The sequence below is a fragment of the Meles meles genome, chromosome 1, assembly GCF_922984935.1.
Source record: "Meles meles chromosome 1, mMelMel3.1 paternal haplotype, whole genome shotgun sequence".
NCBI lineage: Eukaryota > Metazoa > Chordata > Mammalia > Carnivora > Mustelidae > Meles > Meles meles.
In genome coordinates this window covers 26826947-26852535 of record NC_060066.1, presented here as the reverse complement: position 1 = coordinate 26852535, position 25589 = coordinate 26826947, and the positions used below count along the sequence as shown (strand labels likewise).

The 25589-nt window shown below is 35.5% G+C and overlaps 1 protein-coding gene and 1 non-coding gene across 3 annotated transcripts in view; both read right to left on the bottom strand.

Moving 5' to 3' along the window:
* Nucleotides 1–25589, bottom strand: part of CSMD3 (CUB and Sushi multiple domains 3) — a 1273428-nt gene that overhangs the window by 22006 nt on the left and 1225833 nt on the right. For both annotated transcript variants that reach the window (XM_046025880.1, XM_046025873.1), the window contains 5 exons: nt 17124–17303; nt 15131–15304; nt 11057–11230; nt 9683–9756; nt 1007–1118 (listed from right to left, as the gene is read on the bottom strand). In XM_046025880.1, the coding sequence (XP_045881836.1) occupies nt 1007–1118; nt 9683–9756; nt 11057–11230; nt 15131–15304; nt 17124–17303 (714 nt within the window). The remainder of the gene's footprint in view (nt 1–1006; nt 1119–9682; nt 9757–11056; nt 11231–15130; nt 15305–17123; nt 17304–25589) is intronic.
* Nucleotides 5249–5448, bottom strand: LOC123928521. The gene has a single exon (XR_006815740.1). It is a non-coding gene; the product is annotated as a small nucleolar RNA SNORA73 family (small nucleolar RNA).

Below are 25589 nucleotides of genomic sequence, written 5' to 3'. Positions count from 1 at the left end.
AAATCATCATATCCTTTATAGAGTCATCAAAGAACTTTGGTTTACTATGAAATATCTAGTTACATGTCACAAAGGTTCTAAAGTAGGCACGCTATTGAATTGGCTTTTAAGGAATTTCGCCATATTTAAATATCAGCCAACCAGGCATGTGAATGACTTCTCAGTGGAATGTTCTGTTGCTTTTCAGTAAGCTGCATGTCCACAGGGGGCTCCTGTGATCATTCCAGTGGTTCTGAACATGGCTAGAGTAAATTCACAGGACTTGTTTAGACTTCAAGCAAATCCTGATGAGTATTTCTACTCCTGCTTATTCTTTATTGTTCTTCCCCAAGATGCTCAGGATTTTAAAAGATAGGAAAGAAGATAAAAAGGAGAAAGTGGGAGGGAAAGAGGGAAGTAATTCACCAGCTGAAATTTACTTCTAACTAAGCCAGAAAAGACAGCTTCATGACCTTGGGCTTTGTTCTTTAATCCTACGGCCAGGCTCTCAGCTTAGGGTCAGTGCATATTTAGAAGCTCTGGGAAATACTGAAGTAGTATTTAAATTTTTGGTCAACCTATTCATGTGTATTTCCTTTCATGGATGTTTCTATCTTTCCTCAGAATCTCAGAGAGTCTCACAAGTAATAAAGGCTTAAGAAGTACGAAATTGGAGTCTTCCATATTTCAGCATACCTTCGATTTATAGGTTCAAATCTCTGAATTGATGAACTAATAACATCTAAAATTATCAGATGACCAAATTGAACACAATTATAGGAAGCTTGCAAAAAAACCAAAATTGTGCTTTGTCCCTTCTGACTTCTTTAGAAAGAATGCTCCTTAATGGACACTGAGGTCATGATATAGCTATAAACTTATATACATAAATTATATTTAATCATAATCTAAAAAAATCCATGTAAAACATCTTTGTGTAGATAGAGATTTACTTCCCACTTGTAAGAAAAAAATGCATATAAGTTCCTATCTGAGGTAAGTATAATTTCTTAGCCACGATACTTACGTACGCACTCAGGCTGAATTCCACTCCACGTGAGGTCAGGAAGGCAAGTGCGTGTTGTAGACCCTTGGAGAAGGTGTCCTTTTTTGCAGTGGAACTGCACGACACTTCCTACCTATACCAAATTACAGAGAAACACACCAATGCAGCTTCAAATATGGCAACAAATAGAAAAAAAACCTTGAATGAGAAAATGCTTTCAAAAGAAATTCTTCATGATAGAAGCTAGAAGGAAAATATATTTAAAACTGATTTAAAATAAAATTGGGAGGACATCAAGACTGAAGAAAAAACATCTCTTTGTATATATACCACCATCAAATATTTGAGTGTTCAATGCATGCATAGGTGCCTTTTCCACATCAATTTGAAGAAAATATGGGAGATACCAAAAGCCCAATGAGTTCATCTAAGCACAAGACAGACAGGTAGATTGTTAAATAAAGATAAATAAATAAAGATGATGAAGACAGAGAAAAAAGATAACAACATAAGAGGCAAATGAATATAGAAGACAGTGAATGTAGTGTGAGATTAGAATCAAAGGCATTTAGATGCAAAGGTTGTGATTGTAACAAATATATGCTGGAAGACATGCAATTTGAGCTAAGCTTCTAAGGATGTGAATTTTGATAAATGCACAGAACATGGTTTTCAAAGTGAGGTCCCCAGACCGGTAACCTCAGCATCATTAGGAACTTTTTTAGAAATGCATGTTTTGGGAACTTATGCCAGACCCACTGAATCAGAAACTCTGAATGGGGACCAGCAGTCTGTGTTTTAACAAGCCCTCCAGGGCTTGTTAAATGAATAATAAAGTTTGAGAAGAACTGATATAAAAGTAGAAAAGATAAGGACATGGTGAGAAAATGTATGAAGGTTAAAATACGTGTCATATAGTTTAGAGAAAAGTACATTTGATTGGTTGGCATGAAGAGTTCACACAGTGAGCTGGGACTTTAGGGATTTGGGGGAAGATAAAGTGGGAAGCAGTGAGCTACAACAACAAAAAGAAAGTAGACCCCAGAGTAATGTGTATGTGGCTTTAACTCTGACACTGATCTTGCTTGAATAAGTTATACCCCCTCTTGGAGACTTAATCTGTAAATAAAGATGATAATATTTCTTGTCTTGAGATTTGTCTTAAGCATTAAATGAAACAGGACATATAATCTGCCCAGTTCAGGGATGGCACATAGGTTTTAAATAAATTCCAACTTTAATTATTAAGTCAAAGATAAATGTAGGAACAGTTTCTGAAGGGTCTCAAATGGCAGGCTCTGGCATTTGAAATCGTTTTTTAATGAAAACATAAAGTTACTAAAGCTCTCAGAGAAAGTAAAATTTGTGTTGAAAATTAAATTAGCCACTGCATAAAGAAACTACTAAACAAAAAGAATGACCAGCAGTAATTATAATCATGAAGCCAGCACTACCATATTAAATTTGAATGAATAAAAGCTGAATTAACCTGTGGCAGTAGACTTGGGAAGGATGTTGCTTACTCAAACTACGACTACAAGAAGAAATCATCAGGGTTTATTAAATGATTACTGCTGGAGGACAAGGTGAGGAATATTTAGTGTCTTCCATCTCAGTCTTCCCCAGCAATTGGAGTCTGAGAATGATCAGTAATCCTCTTAGCACATTTCACAAATACCCTGTTTCCTTCCTTCTCAATTAGTTTCTACTCCCACCTCCCATAAACAGTATGAGACTAAGCTTAAAGTGACAGAATTGGACCCAAGATTCCATTTGGACCTTGAGAGTAGCTAAATGCTACCATTTCTCATATTCTCATTATTACCGAGAGCTATGCTATACCACAGACTCTCCATTCCAACTGTTACTCTCTGATAGCAACCTTTATTCTTCCAGTTATTTTACATTGTGTCTTCCAAGACACCCTCATGATAGCTTTGAGGAGATCTCTTAGACCCTTGGTAACCTGTTTTGTCCAGGGCCACTACACCGTTCAACTCCAGGAGCACTGTTCACCCCGTATTCAACATAAACGAAATCCTTCAAATTGTGCTCCAGGGCACACAGTTCACACACTCGGAAGTTATGCAATATGGCGTTATATATTCTGGCTTTCTCACAGCGACTAGATTACATGACTGATCATGTAAACTTGGCAGTTCCGTTCTTCAGTCAAACCGGTTTTATAAAAACCATTATCTCTACCAATCCAGCAATCCTACTTTACCGTAGACCTCAGTTAATAGTTGCCATCTTCTACCCATAAATCTCCACACGTTCATGTACCACCAGATACTGATCATTTTACTTCCTAAATCCTTTTTTTTAGATTTTATTTATTTGACAGACAAAGATCACAAGTAGGCAGAGAGACAGGCATAGAGAGAGGAGGAGGAAGCAGGCTCCCTGACAAGCAGAGAGCCCGATGCGGGACTCGATCCCAGGACCCTGAGATCATGACCTGAGCTGAAGGCAGAGGCTTTAACCCACTGAGCCACCCAGGTGCCCCTTACTTCCTAAATCTTAAACTGTTCCCCTCTGTCTCTCCACTTATATGTCCTGTTTTAGTCCTCAATATCTTTTCTACAGGTTTGGTTCTCAAATTTTAGCAGATACCATAATCAGGAGGACTTACCAGAACACAGATAGATGAGCTTCCCTTGAAAGTTTTTGACCAGGTAGATCTAGGGGACGCTATTTCCAACAAGTTCTTAAATCATACTGCTGCTGCTTGGTCAGCAACGACATTTTGAGAACTACTGTCATAATTATAATAATCATAATTATAATTATGATAACCCTCTAACTTGTTTCCATTATTCCAGTGTTGAATACATTAAATTTATTTTCCATATAAAGTCAGAGTGATCAAAATAAATAAAATCTTAAAATCTTTAAAAAAAAAAAAAAAGAAGGGGAGCCTGAGTGGCTCAGTGGGTTGAGCCTCTGCCTTCGGCTCAGGTCATGATCTCAGGGTCCTGGGATCCAGCTCCGTGTCGGGCTCTCTGCTTGGTAGGGAAGCCTGCTTCCTTCCCTCTCTCTGCCTACTTGTGATCTCTGTCTGTCAAATAAAGTCAGAGTGATCAACATGGAAGTATGACCTTAGCATTCTCCTTCTTAAAATCTTTACTATGATAAAATTACATTATGTTAACTTGACAGATAAAAGCCCCTATAACCTGACCATGGGCCATCTCTCTTGCTTCATCACTGACCATTTACTTTTACTCAAATTGTGCTCATATATTACTGAATTTTTGTAACGCCCTTATGCATGCATATTTTCATGCTGTTTACCCTGCATAGAATGTCTTTCCCTACTTTTTTTTTTTTCCCTAGATCTTACCCTAAAAGATTTATCTTAGACATTTCTAGAAAGGCTTCCCTACAGCAACAGATTGGGAGAACTTTCTTTTATGTGCTCCCTTAGCAACTTTCAAAGTTGCCAATGTTATCATTTATCCTATGAAATCACCCACATACCAGAGATTAGTTTCTCTAGACTAGGGACTATGTTACTCACCCATGTGCACAAAGAACTCTTGAAAATCCTAGATCTACCGAAGGAATGAGGATGAATAATTTAGTGACAAATGACAAAATCATTTGATTACTTAAAAAGGTTTAACATGTCTATAGTTTCTTTCTTCCTTCCTTCCTCCCTCCCTTTTTCTTTCTTTCTCTTTCTTTCTTTCTTTCTTTCTTTCTTTCTTTCTTTCTTTCTTTCTTTCTTTCTTATGTAATTAGAAAACCCAGTTTACTTGAGAACAGTAGAAAAGGCCAGATAGTATTTTAATTTCCTTAAGACAAGTTTTCTCCTCATAGGCATTTTGGAATCTTTGGGTTTGTGGGTCAAAGGACCAGACTGTTTTCATAGACAGGCCCATATTCAGTGCTGTCTGTATTCCTCATATTTCAGTGGTCACCTGTCCTACAGAACATTGAACTTGATCCCCAAATTACCAAAGGGTAGTTTGAAAAAGAGGTCAAATGTGCCCAAGCTTCCAAACTTCCAGGCATATCTTATAAGACAGCATTTATCATTCATTTTACCAACTCTCTCTGCCAAATAAAGGACCCAAATGAGAAGAGTTAACTGCCAGTGTTAGGTGAGGCTCCTCTTCTCTCCTCAAATCAATTTATTTGCAATCCTGAGCAATCACTGAGAAACAAGGTCGGCAAGAGCTTAATCCAGGAGTACGGCAGCCAATGAAAGGTTTTTCTTTCCAATCAACCTACATCCAGATAGAGGGTGCTCTAGAGAGCTGTTTCCTGTATGGTTTGTGTCCTTAGTCATAGTCCAGAGGATTCTGAGAAGCTGTAGGAATATGCAGGCACAGATTCAAGTCCTGGCTTCATCTCTGTCGGGAAATGGACTGTACCTCATGGGGCAGAGCCTTATTCCCTGTACACCACCTGGACAGAGCCCAGGGAGAGTGACTTCCCAGGAATATCCACATTGGTACATGTCTGTAGTTTCTTAAAGAAGAGTGATATCCCAACCATATTTTACATAGGAAGCTAAATCACTTTATTCTTTGAAGGGTACATTTGGGCTATTTCATTAAGACTTGATGTTAGTAAGATATAAGAAATATGTTGGATTACATAGCCTTTTTTTTTTTTCACTTGTAAGACTTTTTCTCCTTATTTATTTCTGTAAACTTTTCCGCAGTCATCATAAATACTGCTTTAGATATTAATCAGATGCCAGAGAAGTAAAATCTATTTAAATGTTTTTTATCTATTTTTTCAAGTTCAAAAATAACTATGTACTATTTTTTGTCAGAGTCACAAATACTTATACTAAATATCTAATATATGTAGAAATTAACAAACTTAATAATTGATTAATTTTTTGTTCAGGGTTTATTATAGTTCAATCAATTACCAAAATTTTCTCCAAATATCTGTGCATTAATAAATACTTTTTCAGTTATAACTTTTTCAGTTATATGACCACTTAATATTATGTTTTATATATAGCTGTTCATCCTTTCCAACTTGTGATAAGAGGTCCTTCTGATTCTAAATTAGCTTCTAACATGCATAATATAATTTGATTATTTGTAGAAACAAATAATTTTCCTTTATCTAATTCAAAAAATTTGTGGAAAATAATTCATGTACAATTCTCCCACCAATAATTACCAATAAAAGTTCTTTGTTTATATAACTAATTATATACAATGCAAAAATATTGAATATTATTTTTACATTATTATTTTGACATCTCTATTTTGTTTTAATTGCAGCCAGTATTTGAATAAAAATCACTTTAAGTTGGACCCAAGTAGTGTGTTTTGTGCAAAAGCATTATAAAATTATAAGACATGTCTATTTAGTAAATATAATTTATCTTTTTAAACTACTTATTTTTTTATTTCTTTATTTTAAATGTTATATCTCAATTCCTAAGCCATGAAGTTTAGAGAGTTAATCAAGGCATAATAGACATTTTGTATGAATTTAGAATATTCTAAGTAAGATCTTTCTCTTTCATGATATTTCATAGCAAATGACTTTTGCTTTCCTAAGATTTTCATCATTGTATATATCTGTCTGAATTTTACCATCACATATAAAATATATTTGTTTAATATATATTTATGTAACATACATATATTTTATGTATATATAAAACTAAGAATTCCCAATTTATATACTTCCTCTGTAGTGTATTTTAACAACTATGTTTTATTTGTATTTTTTACTATGTGTTTACACTAAACATTTTACCCAAGAAAAAATGAAGTAGCTTCTAATAAAAGGCATATATGGATTTTTATTAATAAAATGATATAGAAAGGCAGGATCATAAAAATGAAGGGAGAAAACATACGCTTAAGATAAGATGCAAGGAAATTTCACTGAGCATCAATATCAGCCCTGAGGTTCCTGGCTTACAAAAATTAAATTTTAAGATATCCTATGAGTTTGTATTAAAAAATTATCATATTTTAATTAAGAACACTTGATTTATGTTTTAAAATTCATGTCATGGTCATCATTTAAAAACAAAAAATCACTATGTGGCATTTTTGTCCCATTCAATGTACTTATGTACTAATTGAGATTATAATCTGAAAATCATATATTATCACCATCTTTATTTTGGTAGCACTAAAAATCTTACTGTTCAATATCTTGGCGTTATAGATCTAGAGTCAGATTAAAAACATTTCATAACTATAATAACTTTAATGTAACATGTCCTAACTCCTAATGATGTGTCCTCCAAAATCACAGCTCAATTTAAAGAATGATACAGCAGTCAATGAAATACGTGTGTCTGGCATTTACTCCATAATTAATCTAGATGTTGGATCAATCATTTTGACAGCTACTTCCTTCACTACCAATCTATCTTTAGCCAAAAGTTATTTCAGCTTACAATATTTTGTATATAACAGAAATTACATTGAGTACTTTTTTCAAAATGAGAGTTTTTGTCATCTCTAGCAACAGGTAATAATATCTATATCTAAAAATCTATGATATAAATCTGTATAGAAAAAGAGTGAATAAACATATTAAAGAAAAAATCAAGAAAATGATTTGAGTGCTTGTGTAATTCATAACCTTCCCCTTTCTCTTGTCCCTCTCAGAAGTCAACTTCTTAAGAGCTATAATTTTATTTAAGCCACTGTTGTCCACCTGATCAAATCAGATGTAGGTACAAAAGTTGAGACATTCTGATTCTCTTTCTAGAAATCTGGAACTGAGATTGAGACAATTAATTATTTTCTGTATGTGGCTGAAAGATAAATAGAAAAATGCAACTTTTGTCATATAGCCAATTTCCAAAAGAAAAAACAAAGTAGGCAAACATAGAGTAGTGGAAAAGGCTGAGTCCTATTGTCCAGTTGCCAGATCCTGGGCTTGATAGGTCTTTCCTAGATCCCTTTCCTTGGGGTCTTTGACAAAACGGCACATGGCTTGTAATGCTTTTAGGCTTAAGCTATCTCAAATAGCTTCTCTTAACTTGTAAGCAAAAGTTTTTCTCAACCAATAAAAATGGTTTTTCCAGAATTCTATTTGGAATGTACCAGTACATTAATATCAGTTAGGATTATATAAACTTTTAAAAATTTCCATTGGCTCCATATAGTTTTAGTAAATATATTTAGTATATATATACATATAAACACACAAACCAATCATATGCATGTAAGAAAGTGGAAGTCCTTAATTTAACATACTCAGTATATCATTTGCCCTTTTAAAAAAGACTAATATAATTATGTAAAGTTTATCATATTTAAAATTCTACTCTATTCATATTTATCTGAGTAGAATATGATGACCCAATGCATGTTTATTGTCAAATAATATACTTTTAGGGTTAGATTAACTTTGGGATAACATTTTTCAATGGTTATGATAGAATTCTTATAATGCAGAATAAATGATTCTATTCATTTCATTGGATGACTGTACTAAATTCATTCTTACTCATTTCTATTATCATTATTTCAAAGGGTATGTATTAGAAAGGGCTCACACTCTTCTGAAAATCACCTGAGTTAGTGCACAAACACTAACATCACAATTCTGTGTTCTCTCAGGATACTGTCACTGATTGCTTGGTCATCAAAGCCAAGGCACGTTCTGTTCCCGTTTCTTCATCTATATGATGACGACTAATTCTCTTTAATGAGTTGTCCATTTTCAGGATTTAGATCAATTGATAAAACATTTTATAAAGATATGAATCTAAAGTTTTCTGAAAACACCAATATAATGGAGACTGAGACACCTTTTTTTATGCTTTTGTATTCTGTAGTCAGCCCTGAGGCAAACCGGAAGAATTGGAAATGCTATCAAATCAATGTTCATACTGTGCCTGAACTGTAGATAAGTGGAAACTATTTTTAGCAACAAAAATATGGCACCTTTGATGAATACATCCTTTAGAAATGGATGTTTTTCAGGTTCCCACTGAATTTCACACAAAATAGTACTATTTAGAAAAGTCTGCAACACAAGGCAATTGGGTAATGAGTATATTGGCTATTTCCTCATGGAGTCAGTATGCACTTTGGTTCCCCTAAGGTCCCTGTAATGAAAAACTTGAATCTCTACATAAAATCTAAATTAGAAAAAGAGAAAATAAGAAAGTCAGCCACACACGACTGGGCATGCTGAAGAATTCCAATGTAACAATCCAGCAATTGTGGATAAATTATTTTCTCAGAAATTTCCCATGTCCGTGGAAATGTTTAAAAATACTTTAGTATTATACACACATTATAAAATAAACATATTTTAGTCTGATTGCTTTGTTGAATAACCATATTTTTATACATTTGCAAAATAACCTCTTTCATCATTACTTTTCCTCACTCTCTCACATCCACCTTTAGAATTTATCCATTCAGCCCCTCATTTCTTCTTACTTAGCCCTCTCTTATGTACTAGCTATTACTTATGGATTTTCCTATGCTCACAGCTGTCTTCAATTTTTCTTTTGTTTTATTGTTATGATCAGTTAGGCTCTTCTCTTAAACCATATTTTTCTTCTCCTAATTTCCTTTTACTTCCAAGCTTTTGTTGCCTTTTACCCTTTTTTATACAGTTATGAATACAGATATAAGCATGTTTTCTGTTTCTGCCAACACAATTATATGCACATGAATCAAAGAAGCCTTTTGATCTAGTTTTATACTGAGTAGAAATATTTTTTAAAGTACTCACTTGAAAACCAAACGTATTGTTCTGAGATCCATGCCTTGGGACTCCTGGATTTTCACATGAGGTACGGGTGGGTTCTAAAAATGAAGATTATAAACATAATATTCCTTTAAAATTTGTAATGATATTTAAATGTATATTTCTCACATAAAAACAATTTTGAGTGATCTGGGGCTTAATGAAAAGGACTAGGTAATAATAAAGAGTATAAATCTAATAGCATCTTCCCATGGACAGAAGCCTGCTAATCTTATTCAGGTGTCCTGTAATATACACAAATTATGCAATTCTTGAAATCTGAACCCTTCTAATATAAAGGTATAACTGATATCCAACTTACTCTGTGGATAAAAAAGTCAAGGAAAAATGAAGGGATATATATATATATATAAACATATATAAAACGTTTGCTCAAGCACTTTGCTAAACTATAATCTCAGGTAGGATAATATTCCCCTCAAGAAGTAAGAGTTTTTCCAGAAACAGGATTTAGTTATTTGCATTTGTCATGGATACCTGTAGGAGATTCAGGTATAAAAATGGTAAAACTAGTAGTGTCTGAGTTGACTAGTTTGATGGCAGATTATTTGGTTGGTTTACCAAACATGGCAATTAATTTAAGACTATAGAAATGTGCTTAGAGCCATTTTGAAATCAATGTATCTTTTTTTTTTAAAGATTTTATTCATTTATTTGACAGAAAGAGATCACAAGTAGATAGAGAGAGAGGGAAGCAGGCTCCCTGCTGAGCAGAGAGCCCAATGCGGGACTCGATCCCAGGACCCTGAGATCATGACCTGAGCCGAAGGCAGCGGCTTAACCCACTGAGCCACCCAGGCGCCCCTCTTTTTTTTTTTTTTTTTTTTTTTTTTAGTGCTCTCCATGCCAAGCATGGAGCCTAGTACAGGGCTTGCACTCAGGACCTTGAGCTCAGACCTGAGTTGGGATGGAGAGTTGGATGCGTAGCTGACTGAGCCACCCAGGTGCCTCATCAATGTATCTTTTTTATGAATTTTTGGAGCAAGTTTAATATCATTTGACTATGATTCATTAATCATACGAATATATACAAATGTTAGTACTTAATGCTATTAATCTAAGAGCTTTTTTGTTTTTCAATCTATTGATAGACAAAGAAAGTTATTTTGAGTGTTCCTCTGGGAAGTTTTAAATGCTAAATACAACATCATATGTTTTAATAGTATTCATTTTCAGCGTCCTCTAATTGCTTCCATATTTTACATTTGTTTTTTCATATTTAACCAACTATAGTTTGTAGGACAGAGAAAATAACTAATACATACATACTAATAATGCATTACTAGTATCTAGTAATTACAAAATTACTGAGAACAATCATCCTTTAATTAACATTACCTATGCAGTGAGGTGATGAACCACTCCAAGTGCCATCTGCTTGACATATTCTGGTGCTTGATCCCACTAATATGAAAGGAGAATTGCAGCTAAATGAAACCTCTGACTGATATATAAAGCTTTTGCCTTCTCTTTTCCCTTGGGCAGGTATACCAGGGTCACCACAAAACTTTGCTGGAAATGAAAAGAAAGATATTTATAGCAAGGACTTAGGATTCATCAGAGTAACGGTTTAGAAAAATGATGAAAATAACTGGAATATTGAACTAAAGTGACACATTATTCACGTTAATGTATCCCAAAGAAATTTTTTTAGCTTTTGTCTATGTAATAAATACTGAATGTCCGACTCAGCATAATATTTGAAAAAAGTCCAGTTGAGGTGTTTTTCATCTAGTAAACCACCTTCATAACTACAGATTTTTTTTTTTGTATTTTTGTTGTTGTTTTGTATTGACCAGAATCAAACCACACCTTTGTACAAATTGATTATGAAGTTGGGTTACACGTCCAAAAGGCATATGATTCACAGAAAGCTCTGTCAGAAAAAGCCAGCCCATAATGATCTAGGGTGTACTCTCCAGAATGCTCTTTTTGTATGTATATAACAGATACACTTATTTGTTCTGTTGTAATCTGTTGAACACTCAAGCTCATACTCCAGTGTTTTGTTGTCTTCCTCTTTGTAATATGGTGAGAAATTTTCTAGTGTTTTTTTATAGATTAAAGAAACCCAACAGAGTCCAATCTATACCAAACCAAGGAATCTCAATGTTCCAAACTGTTGAAGATAACACCTTGACAGAATTTGTAAACAAACTGGATACATTTTTCATTCAACATATATTTCCTAACAACTTAAAGAACCTATTCTAAGAAGTTTTAGGCACTTAAATTATCAGTAAACAAACTAAGGTCCCTGCCCTTGTGGAATTTATGTATTTGTAAGGGAAGCAAACAAAAATAAATAAATATAATAAGTAGAAAAGTAACATGTGGGAAGGTAGTGAGTCCCATGTGGAGAAATAGTATGGGAAGAAGGAGATACGAACTGTGTATATTGGGTGTGATAAATGGTAAGGGCTGGGGTGGGTTTCAAACAAGGTGGCAACAGCATCCATCACTGATGAAAGATCTGGAGGAAACAAAGCATTTAGCCACGCTGATAGCCCAAGGGAGATCATTTAGATAAGGAAATAGCACTGCCAAAGCCCTATGCTGAAACATGTCCAACATGTTGCGGGGAAAAATAAGGCTAGTGAAGCAGGAGCAGAATGAGCATGCAGAAGTATAAGGGATGAGATCAGATGGTTTCAAATCTAGTAGATAACCTAGACAAAGATATCATATGCTTTCAATTTGTTTGTTATAGTAAAAATACATAACATTTTTTTTATCATTTTAACCAATTTTAAGCATACTTGATTTTTTTTTAATTTACAGATTCGGCACCTGAAAGGTTATGCCCCTAATAAGGCAAACAAACAGTAACATCCAAACATTTTTAAGGATAAATATTCCCTTAGGATGGCACGTGCTGTAAACCAAAGATATTTTTGAGGCTGAGAGGAAACCTCTAACTGGATAGGATATCAACTAGGACAACAGGAATAAACTAGGAATGTTCCAGGCAAACAGGAATGGATAAATACCCTAATAACAGAATATCTCAGTCTTAAGCTCAAGGTACAAAGAGAGACTCTTCCTGAAATTCAAGACCCTAGGAGAGACCTGAATTTTCAAACCTCTTTTTAGGAAGTTTTCGTTTTCTTTTTAAAGGAGTTAAAGTTAAAAGTAATTATGAAATAACTATTCAATGAAATAAACTTAGGGGAAAATTTCAGAGTAAAGTAACACAGGTAAAATAAACATTTGTCTGGTGTGTTTTGTTTTAATTTTCATTATTTCCTAGATATTGTAAATCTCTGTGCTATTAGTAATATAACATCATTTCTAGCGATATAACATCAAAACTTAGAGGCCATAATCTCCATCTCACTAATCGTTGTGTCTCTAGCACATTTTGAATTCCATGGCTGTTTCCTCAGGGAATATTATCAATGGGCATTTCAGCTTAGTAATCATTTCTACTGTAAAATTATTTAGTAACCTACTTCTGAAGTGTTTCTCTCACTTATTTCTGCTGAGTCATTCCTCTCAGAATCTTATCTTTATTCAACAAAGAAAAGAAAGGAGGGAGATGCAATCACATAAACTCTTCTCCTGCTCCCTGCCTGCTCCTCACTTCCTCATCATTCCATTGGTTTCTATCTGTAGATTTTCATGTACTAAACCAAACAACCTATTAGTTTAGAGGCTTAAGACACAGGGTTTATTTTCAAGAGGCTTCAGTTCATGATGACATAAACTTTAGGATAAAAGGACATACTTTGAACAAAATGAAAGAGAAAAGACTTTCCCTTCTATAAAGTCCCTAAAATGAATGAATTTGGCTACAAATGGGTAAGAACATTAACTCTTTAGTTTACCTTTAGTTTACCTTGAATTGGAATTCATACTCTTTCATTTTGTGGCAGTGCAAACCGAAGCCCTATAATAATGTAGGGGTCCCCTAAATGATGACAGGGTCACACAGTGACTCTACAATTTGATTCCTCTCTCTGAGCCCAAGTGTCATTACTAATTAAAATGTCATGAGTAAACACACTTACTAGGAGTTCTGTTATATGTAACAGAAATCATATATGTGAAACAATTGGACAAAGTGAGCCCAATTACATTTGGATAGTTATAATATAATGTCAATAGTATTTTATTATTTTTGCATTTTAATAGAACCAAAAGAGAAAATACCATAGCAAGATTTTTTTTTTAAAGATTTTATTTATTTATTTGACGGACAGAGATCACAAGTAGGCAGAGAGGCAGGCAGACAGAGAGAGAGGAGGAGGCAGGCTGTCCGCAGAGCAGAGAGCCTGATGCGGGACTCGATCCCAGGACCCTGGGATCATGACCTGAGCCGAAGGCAGAGGCTTTAACCCACTGAGCCACCCAGGCGCCCTGCAAGATATTTCTTGATGGAGATTTTCCCAGTTGTATCAAACAAACTACCACGAACTCATCTCTGTAAATCTCCTTGTCCCTATCTATTCTGAGGTAGCCATGGAATATCTACTCTTATTTAGAGCACATTGGTCTTTTCTAAGACGATCCTCAGCATAAAACACAACTTTAAGGGACAATTTCTGTGACACAGTAGCATATGATGAAATCAGGAGAAAAGAAGACAAGGGGCACAGAAGCCCATATGCAATTTGGTTTCCATGGTGAATGAGAAGACTGGAGGGTTCCAAGTCATTTCATCAGTTATATCTGCCTAACTTCAAGGTCGTGGGGACAGGTGGGGAGCTCCTTTACCCCATGCAGGGAAGGGAGGGCAGACGAGGAACAGGATCACATTAGACCCCTCAGCATGAAGGCTGCCCATATCATGTGCTACAATAATTTCTGTAAAACACAAAGCTGACTTTTATTTTGCTTGCAGTCTTCCAAATTAATTTTTAAGTGACACTTGCTGGAACATATATTGTAAAGCGACTCCTGTAAGAAAATATTAATCCCTCTTCTCCGTGCTTACCCTAATCATTTTGGTATAATCACAAGCATTATCATGACAAATAGTATCATAAGAACTTGATTTGAATGACCATGTCAAGTAACATGGATTTATTGTGGAAAGAAATTTGGGAGTAAATTGGAGCACTCAATTGAGACACACTGGACAAAATAAGAATAACTTCTCCAGTAGTAGAATTAATCTTAAAGAGTCTTTAATTTGAGAAATAATTTTTTAAGAAGGTTGCAAGCAAAACAGTTCAGTTTAATATTTAGAGTCAGATCAAAAAGAACATTAACAGTAAGATTACAGGAAAAGTACACTGGTAAATATGATTTCCTATTGAATTTTAATTATGCCTCAGAATGCCCTTTAACAACCTCATATTTGTTTTAGCAAAATCTGAAAATTTTGAGTAACAGCTATAGTCTCAGTCAAGTAGTTTCAAGAGAGTGGACATGGGAAAATACAATTTTAAGTACAGAAATTATACTTACGTAAGCACTGTGGTACTTCCCCACTCCAGGTACCGTTCCCTACACAGGTCAGAACAGCAGGAAAGGATAGTTCATAGCCTGGAGAACAGATGTAGCTAATACTAAAGCCCCAGTCAAAATTTGTTCCTTCCAACCTTCCATTAGAAATCTGGGGAGGAGTTGGGCAGGTAACAGCTGCAATTACATTAAAAGTGATTAGACACAGCTGTTGAAATATCTCGGGTGTAAAAAAAAAAAAGAAAGAAAGAAAAGAAAAGAAAAAAATCATCAGAAGAAGCATATATGCTAATTTAAGCTTTCGGAGGACAATATGGTGTGACATGTTTTATTCTTCTGGTCGAAGTCCTGAGACATCCCTGGAATTAATCCCTCTAGGATGTGACTATTTCTTGGCAACATAATGGCTACTGGTTGTCAGAGATTCTCTTAGAAAATAACAAGCTGCCTGACATCTAAGGGAAGCAAATAGAGGGTGACCTTCCATCTAGTATACTGTAACTGATAAATTATTTGTTTTATATAAAATTATTTTTCCAATGACCTTTAGACAGCCTGAACATCAGGGCTGTTTGGCTATATATAGTGTCAACATTGTAGCAAGGAATTTGTAAGTAATTCTGTGACATTGGAAAAAACTTACATCAGGTATCTCTTTAAAATATCCAGATTGGTTCTATCAATCACTTAAATTCAGATATTAAAATTTACTGTAGGGTTTTTAAATAAATTATTAAATGTTTCAACATTTATTTTAAAATTTGTTTCATAAGCTGGCTTCAAGCAAAGATGGGTAAGATAATGTAACAGAGATGAAGGGAAAAAGAGAGGCACACATTGCAAAATCTAAAAATGAGGAATGTCTATTTGTATGACCATCAACATATATGAATAATTCTTGGAGTTACATTATTATTAACAGAATCAATTAATGATGTATGAAATAACTTCTAAATATAAGATGTGTGTTCATATACTTTCATATATTAACTGTATATATACAGTGATCTGATTTAGAAACAGTGTAATCAGAAGAAAAAGACACACATTGAAACTATTCTTTTTGTTAAACTCTCAATTCACAGATGTTTAGAAAGACACCTGAATGAGAAATCTCAGTATTATTATAAAACAAAAGAAATAGCCTGATATTGCATCTACAGTGTTCCATAAATAATCAGAAAAATTGGCAAAAAAAATCATATCTCCAGTGAAAAAATAAATAGCATAAAGTAACAAATTTATGCCTCTATGGACAACAAGATTAATTCTGGATTGCACTAAGAAACATGTTGTTTATGAAGAGTTAGTTTTACAATTTAGTATGACTTTCTCAAGTTACAGAAAGTTTTTTTCCTATCTTGGAGTTGTTTGATCCAAGTGGATCATCAAGTTAAAATTCTAATTCATTATAACAAATGACATGGAGGACATTGGGAGATGGAGAGGAGAAGGAAGTTGAGGGAAACTGGAAGGGGAGCTGAGCCATAAGAGACTATGGACTCTGAAAAACAACCTGAGGGTTTTGAAGGGGCGGGGGTGGGAGGTTGGGGGAACCAGGTGGTGGGTAATAGGGAGGGCACGTATTGCATGGAGCACTGGGTGCTGTGCAAAAACAATGAATACTGTTATGCTGAAAAAATAAATTAATTAAAAAAAATTCTAATTCATTAAGCTTATATTTTCTTTTAAATAGTCACTAATCAATATAAATGATGAAGGTGAGTACATATCAGAGCACATGATATTTTTGTTGTTTTTGGATGCACTAAAAATCATTGTTATTACCCATAATAAGATATAATATTTTTCTTGAAATAGTTTAAATTCTCTATTTTCTGTATGGCTTTAAAATAAAAACTACAGCAGTCAATTTTAAGTATCAGAAAAAAAGTGAAATAATACAAAAATGCTGTTTAAGCTTACTTTACATTTTTCACATTAAAAAGTAAATATATAGCAGTTATCACTGATAATATCAAAGAAATTATCATACCTCTACAAGTTGGCAGTACTCCACTCCATGTGCCATTAGTTGTACAAGTTCTAATTCTGGAACCATTCAATTCCATTGTATAGCCTGGCTGGCACATGTAAGAGACATTTTGTCCAACCACATAATCATCTCCATATCTCAGTCCATTGGCTGGTATACCTGGGTCTCCACAACTGATTACTATCAGTATTGGATTAGAAGAGCAGATGGTTAATGTGCCATTTAATGGAGAGAAGTAGTAAGCATATGGCATACTTAATATATAAGTAGGGAAAATTAGTTATCATGCTCATTTTTAATCATAAAACATAAGCATATTTAAACCACACACTGGGAATTCTTGATTATGATCAGGTATGCTTATTACAGATTCTATGCGTATGGTCCAGAAACTGTCATTTAGACTCTGAAGAGGCTAGGTTAATAAACTATTATACTGTAAGGCACTCTGATGCAACAACCCCTTTTAATATGCATTAGGGGATCATGGAGAAGTCATCCTCTAGAGTCAAGATTTCTAATATAACATTTGAAATCTATGTATTCATATATATGGCAACTGAAATCCCTAACTGATTAGACTTGGTAGACTGAGAGCATATTTTCTCCATAGTGTTACTCAGCTGGATATTCTAATAGTTTGGTTTTTAATTTTTTGTTTTTTTTTGAGAGAGTGTGGGTAAAGCACAAGTGAGGCAGCAGGGAGGAGGTGGGAGGGGCAAAAAGAGAGGGAGAGAGATAATCTTAGGCAGGCTCCACACCCAGTACAGAGCCTGACTCAGGGCTGGAACTCACCATCCTGAGACCATGCCCTGAGCCAAAATCAAGAGTCAGATGCCTAACCAAATGAACCTCCCTGGGCCTCCATAATAGTTTGTTTGTTTGTTTGTTTGTTTTTAAGATTTTATTTATTTACTTGACAGAGATCACAAGCAGGCAGAGAGGCAGGCAGGGATTGGGGGGGGGGAAGAGGCTCCCCCGCTGAGCAGAGAGCCCGATTTGGGGCTCGATCCCAGAGCCCTGAGATCATGACTGGAGCCGAAGGCAGAGGCTTAACCCACTGAGCCACCCAGGCACCCCCCACCCCATAATAGTTTTTAATTAAAACAATGCTAGGTTCAAAAAGAATATTTCCTATTGAATAAATGAAAGAATGAATAAGCTATAAAATGTGAATCTATACACACAGGGCAGGATACATGATTTGTGGCAATGAAAATACCATAGCTAGGGACAGAGAAATCAATTTACCATTTTTGCCAACTCATTGCCAACTCAAGTGAAAGAATGACCTCCAAGAAATTGCAACCTCCACTCTGGGAGGCATTTACTTTCTGGATCAGGGATCAGTGACAGGCCTACATGAAGTTCTTACTAAATATGTCTTGCTGTTGCCAGCCCAGGACAGGGAGAGCTGCTGCCCTGTTCTGCTCTAAGATGCTGTAAATATCCCCAACTTCTACTTATTTCATGCTTGCATTGAGGCCCTCACAAAGGGGTGGAAGAAAATTGCAATGTGAGCCTCCCATTGTTGATGACACCATGGACTGGCTGGGCAGAGAGCATCAGTGACCCCAGAGTAGGAGTGAGAATGGGGAGGTCAGGCAAGACCAGGGATACCACAGGGTAGAGGGTGAATGGCCTGTAACCCATTCTAGGAAGACAGGGAGGCAGAGAGGCTGACTGCGCATAAACAGAGGCTCCAAGCCCTCAGCACATGCTCCATTGTCCCAGTAGATTTCACTTAAAAAAATACAAATTTGAAGCTGAAATTAAGAATTTTAAGACAGCAATCACAGAGCATTAAACCCCAGCATAGGACCCTTTTGAGCATGATGTTCTTTTAATTTTATTCGCCCATAAATCTAGCTCTGTTACATATACAATATTATCATTTATGATGCCACACCAGAAGTTTCAGGAAGACTTGAGACAGCAGAGAAAAGATAAATAATTTTAAATATGATATTTAATAATAAGGTAAAACAAAGATTATGTATAAACCACAAAAGCGTTTGCTGCGTTGCAAATTTGCTTTGTGAGTTACATGATAGCTTGCTTTGGACAAGGAATTGTCTAGAAACTTTCCAGCAACTAAGAGAAAAAAGGAAAATCCAGAAGGTTATACTATTTCTTTTCTGGAGATTAAAAAAAATATATATAGGGGGGTTACTTGATTGCTTTTCAGTATCTTTTTTTTTTTTGCCTTTTAAATCTTTTTGTTCATAAGAGGGTAAATAATTTCATGAAGTGAATCTGGGCTATATTCTTTCATTTTTACTTGTAATTAATTCTATAGCAAGGATTCCCCGATCATCTCATGGGTGCCAGCAGGATGGGGGATCAGACTAGAGATGTATTTTGGAGATCTAGGGTCAAAGACTAAAGGTAGATTAAGGGATGGAAGACCTTAATAGAACTTCAATTACATTGTATTTATTAATTTACCATTAAAAATTATGAATGTCAAGATTTCTTTCATATTATTCTAATCCACTAAGCCTAAGAAGTTTTAAGACGTTTATAATAATGACATTTAAATTAAAGAACAAGGTTCAGGGCACTTCACCTGATAATCCTCAGAGCCCTGGGGACAGTTCGCTGAAATCACACTCATTGAGTGTTTCTGTCTGACTCCTAATAAGAAATTTGCATATAGGAGAGTTTTTTGTTCTTTCAATTATTGCAGAGGAAACAACTTTTTAAATTGTACAACCGAGTTGAATAAGAAATCAAATCCTGCTTATTTACCAGGACTGTCACTTTGAAATTTCAGTTTTGAAATTGTTTAAAAATTTACAACTATATCAAAGTGAGTATTAAGACTTTGATTTATTTTGTTTCATTTTACCTTCTGTCTTTTTCTATTTTTAACCTATATTCCAATTAAGAAGAAGGAAATGAAGGCGCACACCTACAAACTGGTGTTTTCTAGGTAACAGTTTGCAGATTGAAACAGAACCCTGGCAAGAAAGAACAGCTAACCTGATCCTAAGGCACAGTGAGCTGAGATGCAGCCACTGTAAGAGGCCAGACGGGTTATTTTCCAAAGAGACACCAAAAGAGAGTTTGCATATTGTGGCAGCATCCTGAATGAAATGCTTGACAACAGCTTCCCAAGGATTTGTTAGGTATCTTCCTTGTGAAGCAAAGGCCAGTCAAAGAGGCAGTTTCCTGGGGTGGGAGTTTGGGGGAACCAGGTGGTGGGTAATAGGGAGGGCACGTATTGCAGAACACTGGGTGTTGTGCAAAAACAATGAATACGGTTATGCTGAAAAAATAAATAAATAAATAATTTTTAAAAAAGGCAGTTTCCAATAGCAACAGTCTTTGTAAATAGTACCTGCTCCTCCCATCAATTCATTTACCATCAGTTTGTTTTTAGCAACAAAAGAGAGGCTTTTGCGCTTCAAAGTATAGGGATAGAGGGAACATTCCTGAACTTCATAAAATCTATCTATGAAAAACCCACAGCAAATATCATCCTCAATGGGAAAAAGCTTGCAGCCTTCCCGTTGAGATCAGGAACACGACAAGGATGCCCACTCTCACCACTCTTGTTCAACATAGTATTAGAAGTCCTAGCAACAGCAATCAGACAACAGAGAAATAAAAGGCATCCAAATTGGCAAGGAAGAAGTCAAACTCTCTCTCTTCGCAGATGACATGATTCTTTATATGGAAAACCCCAAAGACTCCACCCCCAAACTACTAGAACTCATACAGCAATTCAGTAACGTGGCAGGATACAAAGTCAATGTACAGAAATCAGTGGCTTTCTTATACACTAACAATGAAAATACAGAAAGGGAAATTAGAGAATCGATTCCATTTACTATAGCATCAAGAACCATAAGATACCTGGGAATAAACCTAACCAAAGAGGTAAAGGATCTGTACTCGAGGAACTATAGAACACTCATGAAAGAAATTGACGAAGACACAAAAAGATGGAAGATCGTTCCATGCTCTTGGATTGGAAGAATAAACATTGTTAAAATGTCTATACTACCTAGAGCAATCTATACTTTTAATGCCATTCCAATCAAAATTCCATCGGTATTTTTCAAAGAGCTGGAGCAAATAATCCTAAAATTTGTATGGAATCAGAAGAGACCCCGAATTGCTAACGAAATGTTGAAAAACAAAAACAAAACTGGCGGCATCACGTTACCCAATTTCAAGCTTTACTACAAAGCTGTGATCACCAAGACAGCATGGTACTGGCATAAAAACAGACACATTGACCAGTGGAACAGAGTGGAGAGCCCAGATATGGACCCTCAACTCTATGGTCAAATAATCTTCGACAAAACAGGAAAAAATATACAATGGAAAAAAGACAGTCTCTTCAATAAATGGTGCTGGGAAAACTGGACAGCGATATGTAGAAGAATGAAACCCGACCATTCTCTTATACCGTACACAAAGATAAACTCGAAATGGATAAAAGACCTCAATGTGAGACAGGAATCCATCAGAATCCTAGAGGAGAACATAGGCAGTAACCTCTTTGATATCAGCCACAGCAACTTCTTTCAAGATATGTCTCCAAAGGCCAAGGAAACAAAAGCAACAATGAACTTTTGGGACTTCATCAAGATCAAAAGCTTCTGCACAGCAAAGGAAACAGTCAACAAAACAAAGAGGCAACCCACGGAATGGGAGAAGATATTTGCAAATGACAGTACAGACAAAAGGTTGATATCCAGGATCTATAAAGAACTCCTCAAACTCAACACACACAAAACAGATAATCATATCAAAAAATAGGCAGAAGATATGAACAGAGACTTCTCCAATGAAGACATACAAATGGCTATCAGACACATGAAAAAAATGCTCATCATCACTAGCCATCAGGGAGATTCAAATTAAAACTACATTGAAATACCACCTGACACCAGTTAGAATGGCCAAAATTAGCAAGACAGGAAACAACGTGTGTTGGAGAGGATGTGGAGAAAGGGGAGCCCTCTTACACTGTTGATGGGAATGCAAGTTGGTGCAGCCACTTTGGAGAACAGTATGGAGATTCCTCAAGAAATTAAGAATAGAGCTTCCCTATGACCCTGCAATTGCACTGCTGGGTATTTACCCCAAAGATACAGATGTAGTGAAAAGAAGAGCCATCTGTACCCCAATGTTTATTGCAGCAATGGCCACGGTCGCCAAACTGTGGAAAGAACCAAGATGCCCTTCAACGGATGAATGGATAAGGAAGATGTGGTCCATATACACAATGGAGTATTATGCCTCCATCAGAAAGGATGAATACCCAAGTTTTGTAGCAACATGGACGGGACTGGAAGAGATTATGCTGAGCGAAATAAGTCAAGCAGAGAGAGTCAAGTATCATATGGTCTCACTTATTTGTGGAGCATAACAAAGAACACGGTGGACATGGGGAGATGGAGAGGAGAGGGAGTTGAGGGAAACTGGAAGGGGAGATAAACCATGAGAGACTATGGACTCTGAAAAACAACCAGAAGGTTTTGAAGGGGCGGGGGGGGGGGAGGTTGAGGAACCAGGTGGTGGGTAATAGGGAGGGCACATACTGCATGGAGCACTGGGTGTGGCGCAAAAACAATGAACACTGTTACGCTGAAAATAAAGAAATAAAAAAAAAAAGAGAGAGGCTTTTGGTCTTTTCGGGCAAAACCTTAGAAGAGGGGCTCTTTAGGGTTTTACCTTAAAATTCAGAGACATCAGGGCATGACAACGGAATGCTGTGCCATTGCAAGAAAAATCTTTTCAAAGGTCACCAAAACCCCTAAGCACACAGGCACATACACGTGCACACACGCACCAATAAACACCAAAAAAACAATTGTTTTTTCTCTTTTCTACACTATTACATTTTCAGAGCCTCATCTAGTGCATCACTCATTATAGAAGTTTAAGTAAATATTTGTTTAAAGAATAAATATATGAATGATATGTAAGGAATAATGAGCTCAAATTCTCAAAAAAATATACATTGTTTTAAAGGTTTGAATTTGTTTTTCTGGGAGTTTTTTCTTATTAGCGTCTATCATGCAATTGATGCCCATGTGGCATCATTTATGATAAATCTAAGTAGGTTATCTCTATGCTAAAAATAAAACATAATTGTCTTAATTCTAGTCTATGCCACTTCAAAACCACTTTCTCTTTTAACTTCTTAGGTGAGGATTATAAATATGCATTTTTAAGTAAAATAGGGTCACATTGCCCACACTTTTATTCCCTTACTTGGATATACATGCAATATAGTTTATGTAACTAAACTCTGGATGTTTGAGTTAACCTCATTTTTTTTTTGTCTATTAGAGACAATGCAGTAATGGAGATTCTCACCCAGACATAATCACACATTTGCTTTTCCAGGTTTCAGGCTCATAAAATAATTCTACTATAGCAAAACAAAGTACCAGAAAGGTGATCATTTCTCTGATAATGCTTCTGGTTTTATATAATCTCCCAATTCAAACACTGGTTTCCTTTTTAGATCCCAGCTGTAGATTTTCTCAACTTCAACCTTGGTACTACTGACATTTGGTACTAACTAATTTTTGAATGGAGGGGGCTGCTTTATGCATTGAGAATGTTTAGCATTGATCTCTACTTGCTAGATACTGATAGCACACTTCATTCACCCACACTGTGACAGCCAAAAATATCTCCAGACATTGTCAACTATCCCCTGGGAAGCAAAATCACCCCTGTCTGAGAACCGCTGCACTGAGAGATAGCTCTCGCTCCATAAGGAGATTGAGATGACTTTTTTTAGCTTCGCTTTACCCAGTTTCACGCTGGGATATCTTCTCCAGCTTTCTCCTGTGTGAGAGTAGCTCCATCTCCCTGAACCATTCTTTACAAAAGAGAAAGAAAGAAAAGTCTTAGAGAATTCTCAGTTTGGTAACAAAGATCCAGTAAGGATTTTGTTCCTGGTTATTGGAACAAAAGCCTCAGATTCATTTATCACTGGATCTGACTGAGTATGCTGTCCTTGGCCCAAACGCCAAGACCTGTCAGATACAGGGCATTAATCATTTTGGAAGGAATCCTAGTGGGTTAAAAAAAAAAAAATTCCAAGAAACAAATGAATGTATTTCTTTTTCGCCCTGAAAGCCAATCCTTAACAAGGATTGACAAGACCTGTCCTGGTGCAGATTGTATCTTCTTCCTTAAATACTACATGCACTACATGTCTTGGGTATCAAAGGTGGCTCTGGCTGTTAAGACATCAAAAGGTAAGGATCCTTTATTACATTTTTTAAATGACTTTTTACGTGTGCTTAGTTTTTAGATATTTTCTCTCATTCTAAAGATCACAGAAAAGAACTTCACTAAATTGTACAATCAGAGTACTTTTATGAACTTGGTATTACGGCAAATATCTTCCTTCCAGCTTGGTTTAGTTTCATGGATCTTTCTCAACATAATTCCTCTGCCAAAGTTGACCTTAATCGTATGATATATTCTTTTAACTACCCAAGACAAAACTAGTTTATTTAGGGGAAGCTTCCCACTCCAGAACTGGCAGTGGGTTCATAAGGACTTGTCTGGAGAAGAGGGAAAGAGTACTTCTTTGTGAGGCATCTTTTAGAGAAAAATTAATTAAATATGTAATTTTCAGTTCATTGATAATCTTAACCTGACTGAATCTTAGCAGGTAGAATTTATGTGAGGGAAAATTTACCCTTTTACTAACATCTCTACTCTGGCTAGCTATGGAATGGGGAGGACAGAGGCACTACCATTATTATTAAATTATGTTTATTCCAAAATTTTTCCAAAAATCATTAAAATGAACAAGTCAAATTTACCCATGGGATTGATTGGACTGTGTTCTTTTTTTTTTTAAGAACAGATAAGGAATGTGCGTGTGTGTGTGTGGTTGGGTGTGTGTGTGGTTGGGTGTGTGTGTGTGTTTCTACTGGCCAATGGAATGGAAAATACTCAAAATGAATGTACATTTGCTTGAATGGAAAACACTCAAAAGGGTGAAACTGCTTGGAATACTGATGCTATTTCACCACTCTATGAAATATTTTAGACCAGAGATCTTACTTACTGGACTCTTTATTCTCAGATCCTAGGAAACTACGCAAAGGTAATAGATTTTATGTAAATGTTTTTTTATTAACTGAATCCATAAGTAGTCCAATTACCTTATATAGCCACATTTCTATATTTTCAGATAAAAAATAGACTGCTATAAGCTAAAAAATAAAATTACATTCTAAAAATTAGATGACCATTCTGATTTTCATTATGCAGTTTCCTCGAGATAACAAGCCCAGGAGAAAAACAGAGTGACCAAAATTTTATTTTTAAAAAGGTAGAAAAAATCCAAATAGAATTTAAATCTTTTTATTTTTACTTTCACCACAACATTGTAAAAGGAGAATTCATTCACCTATATTTTAAGGGCTTTATTAATTTCCTCAAGGGTCTCTCTTAATTCACATTCAAATCATC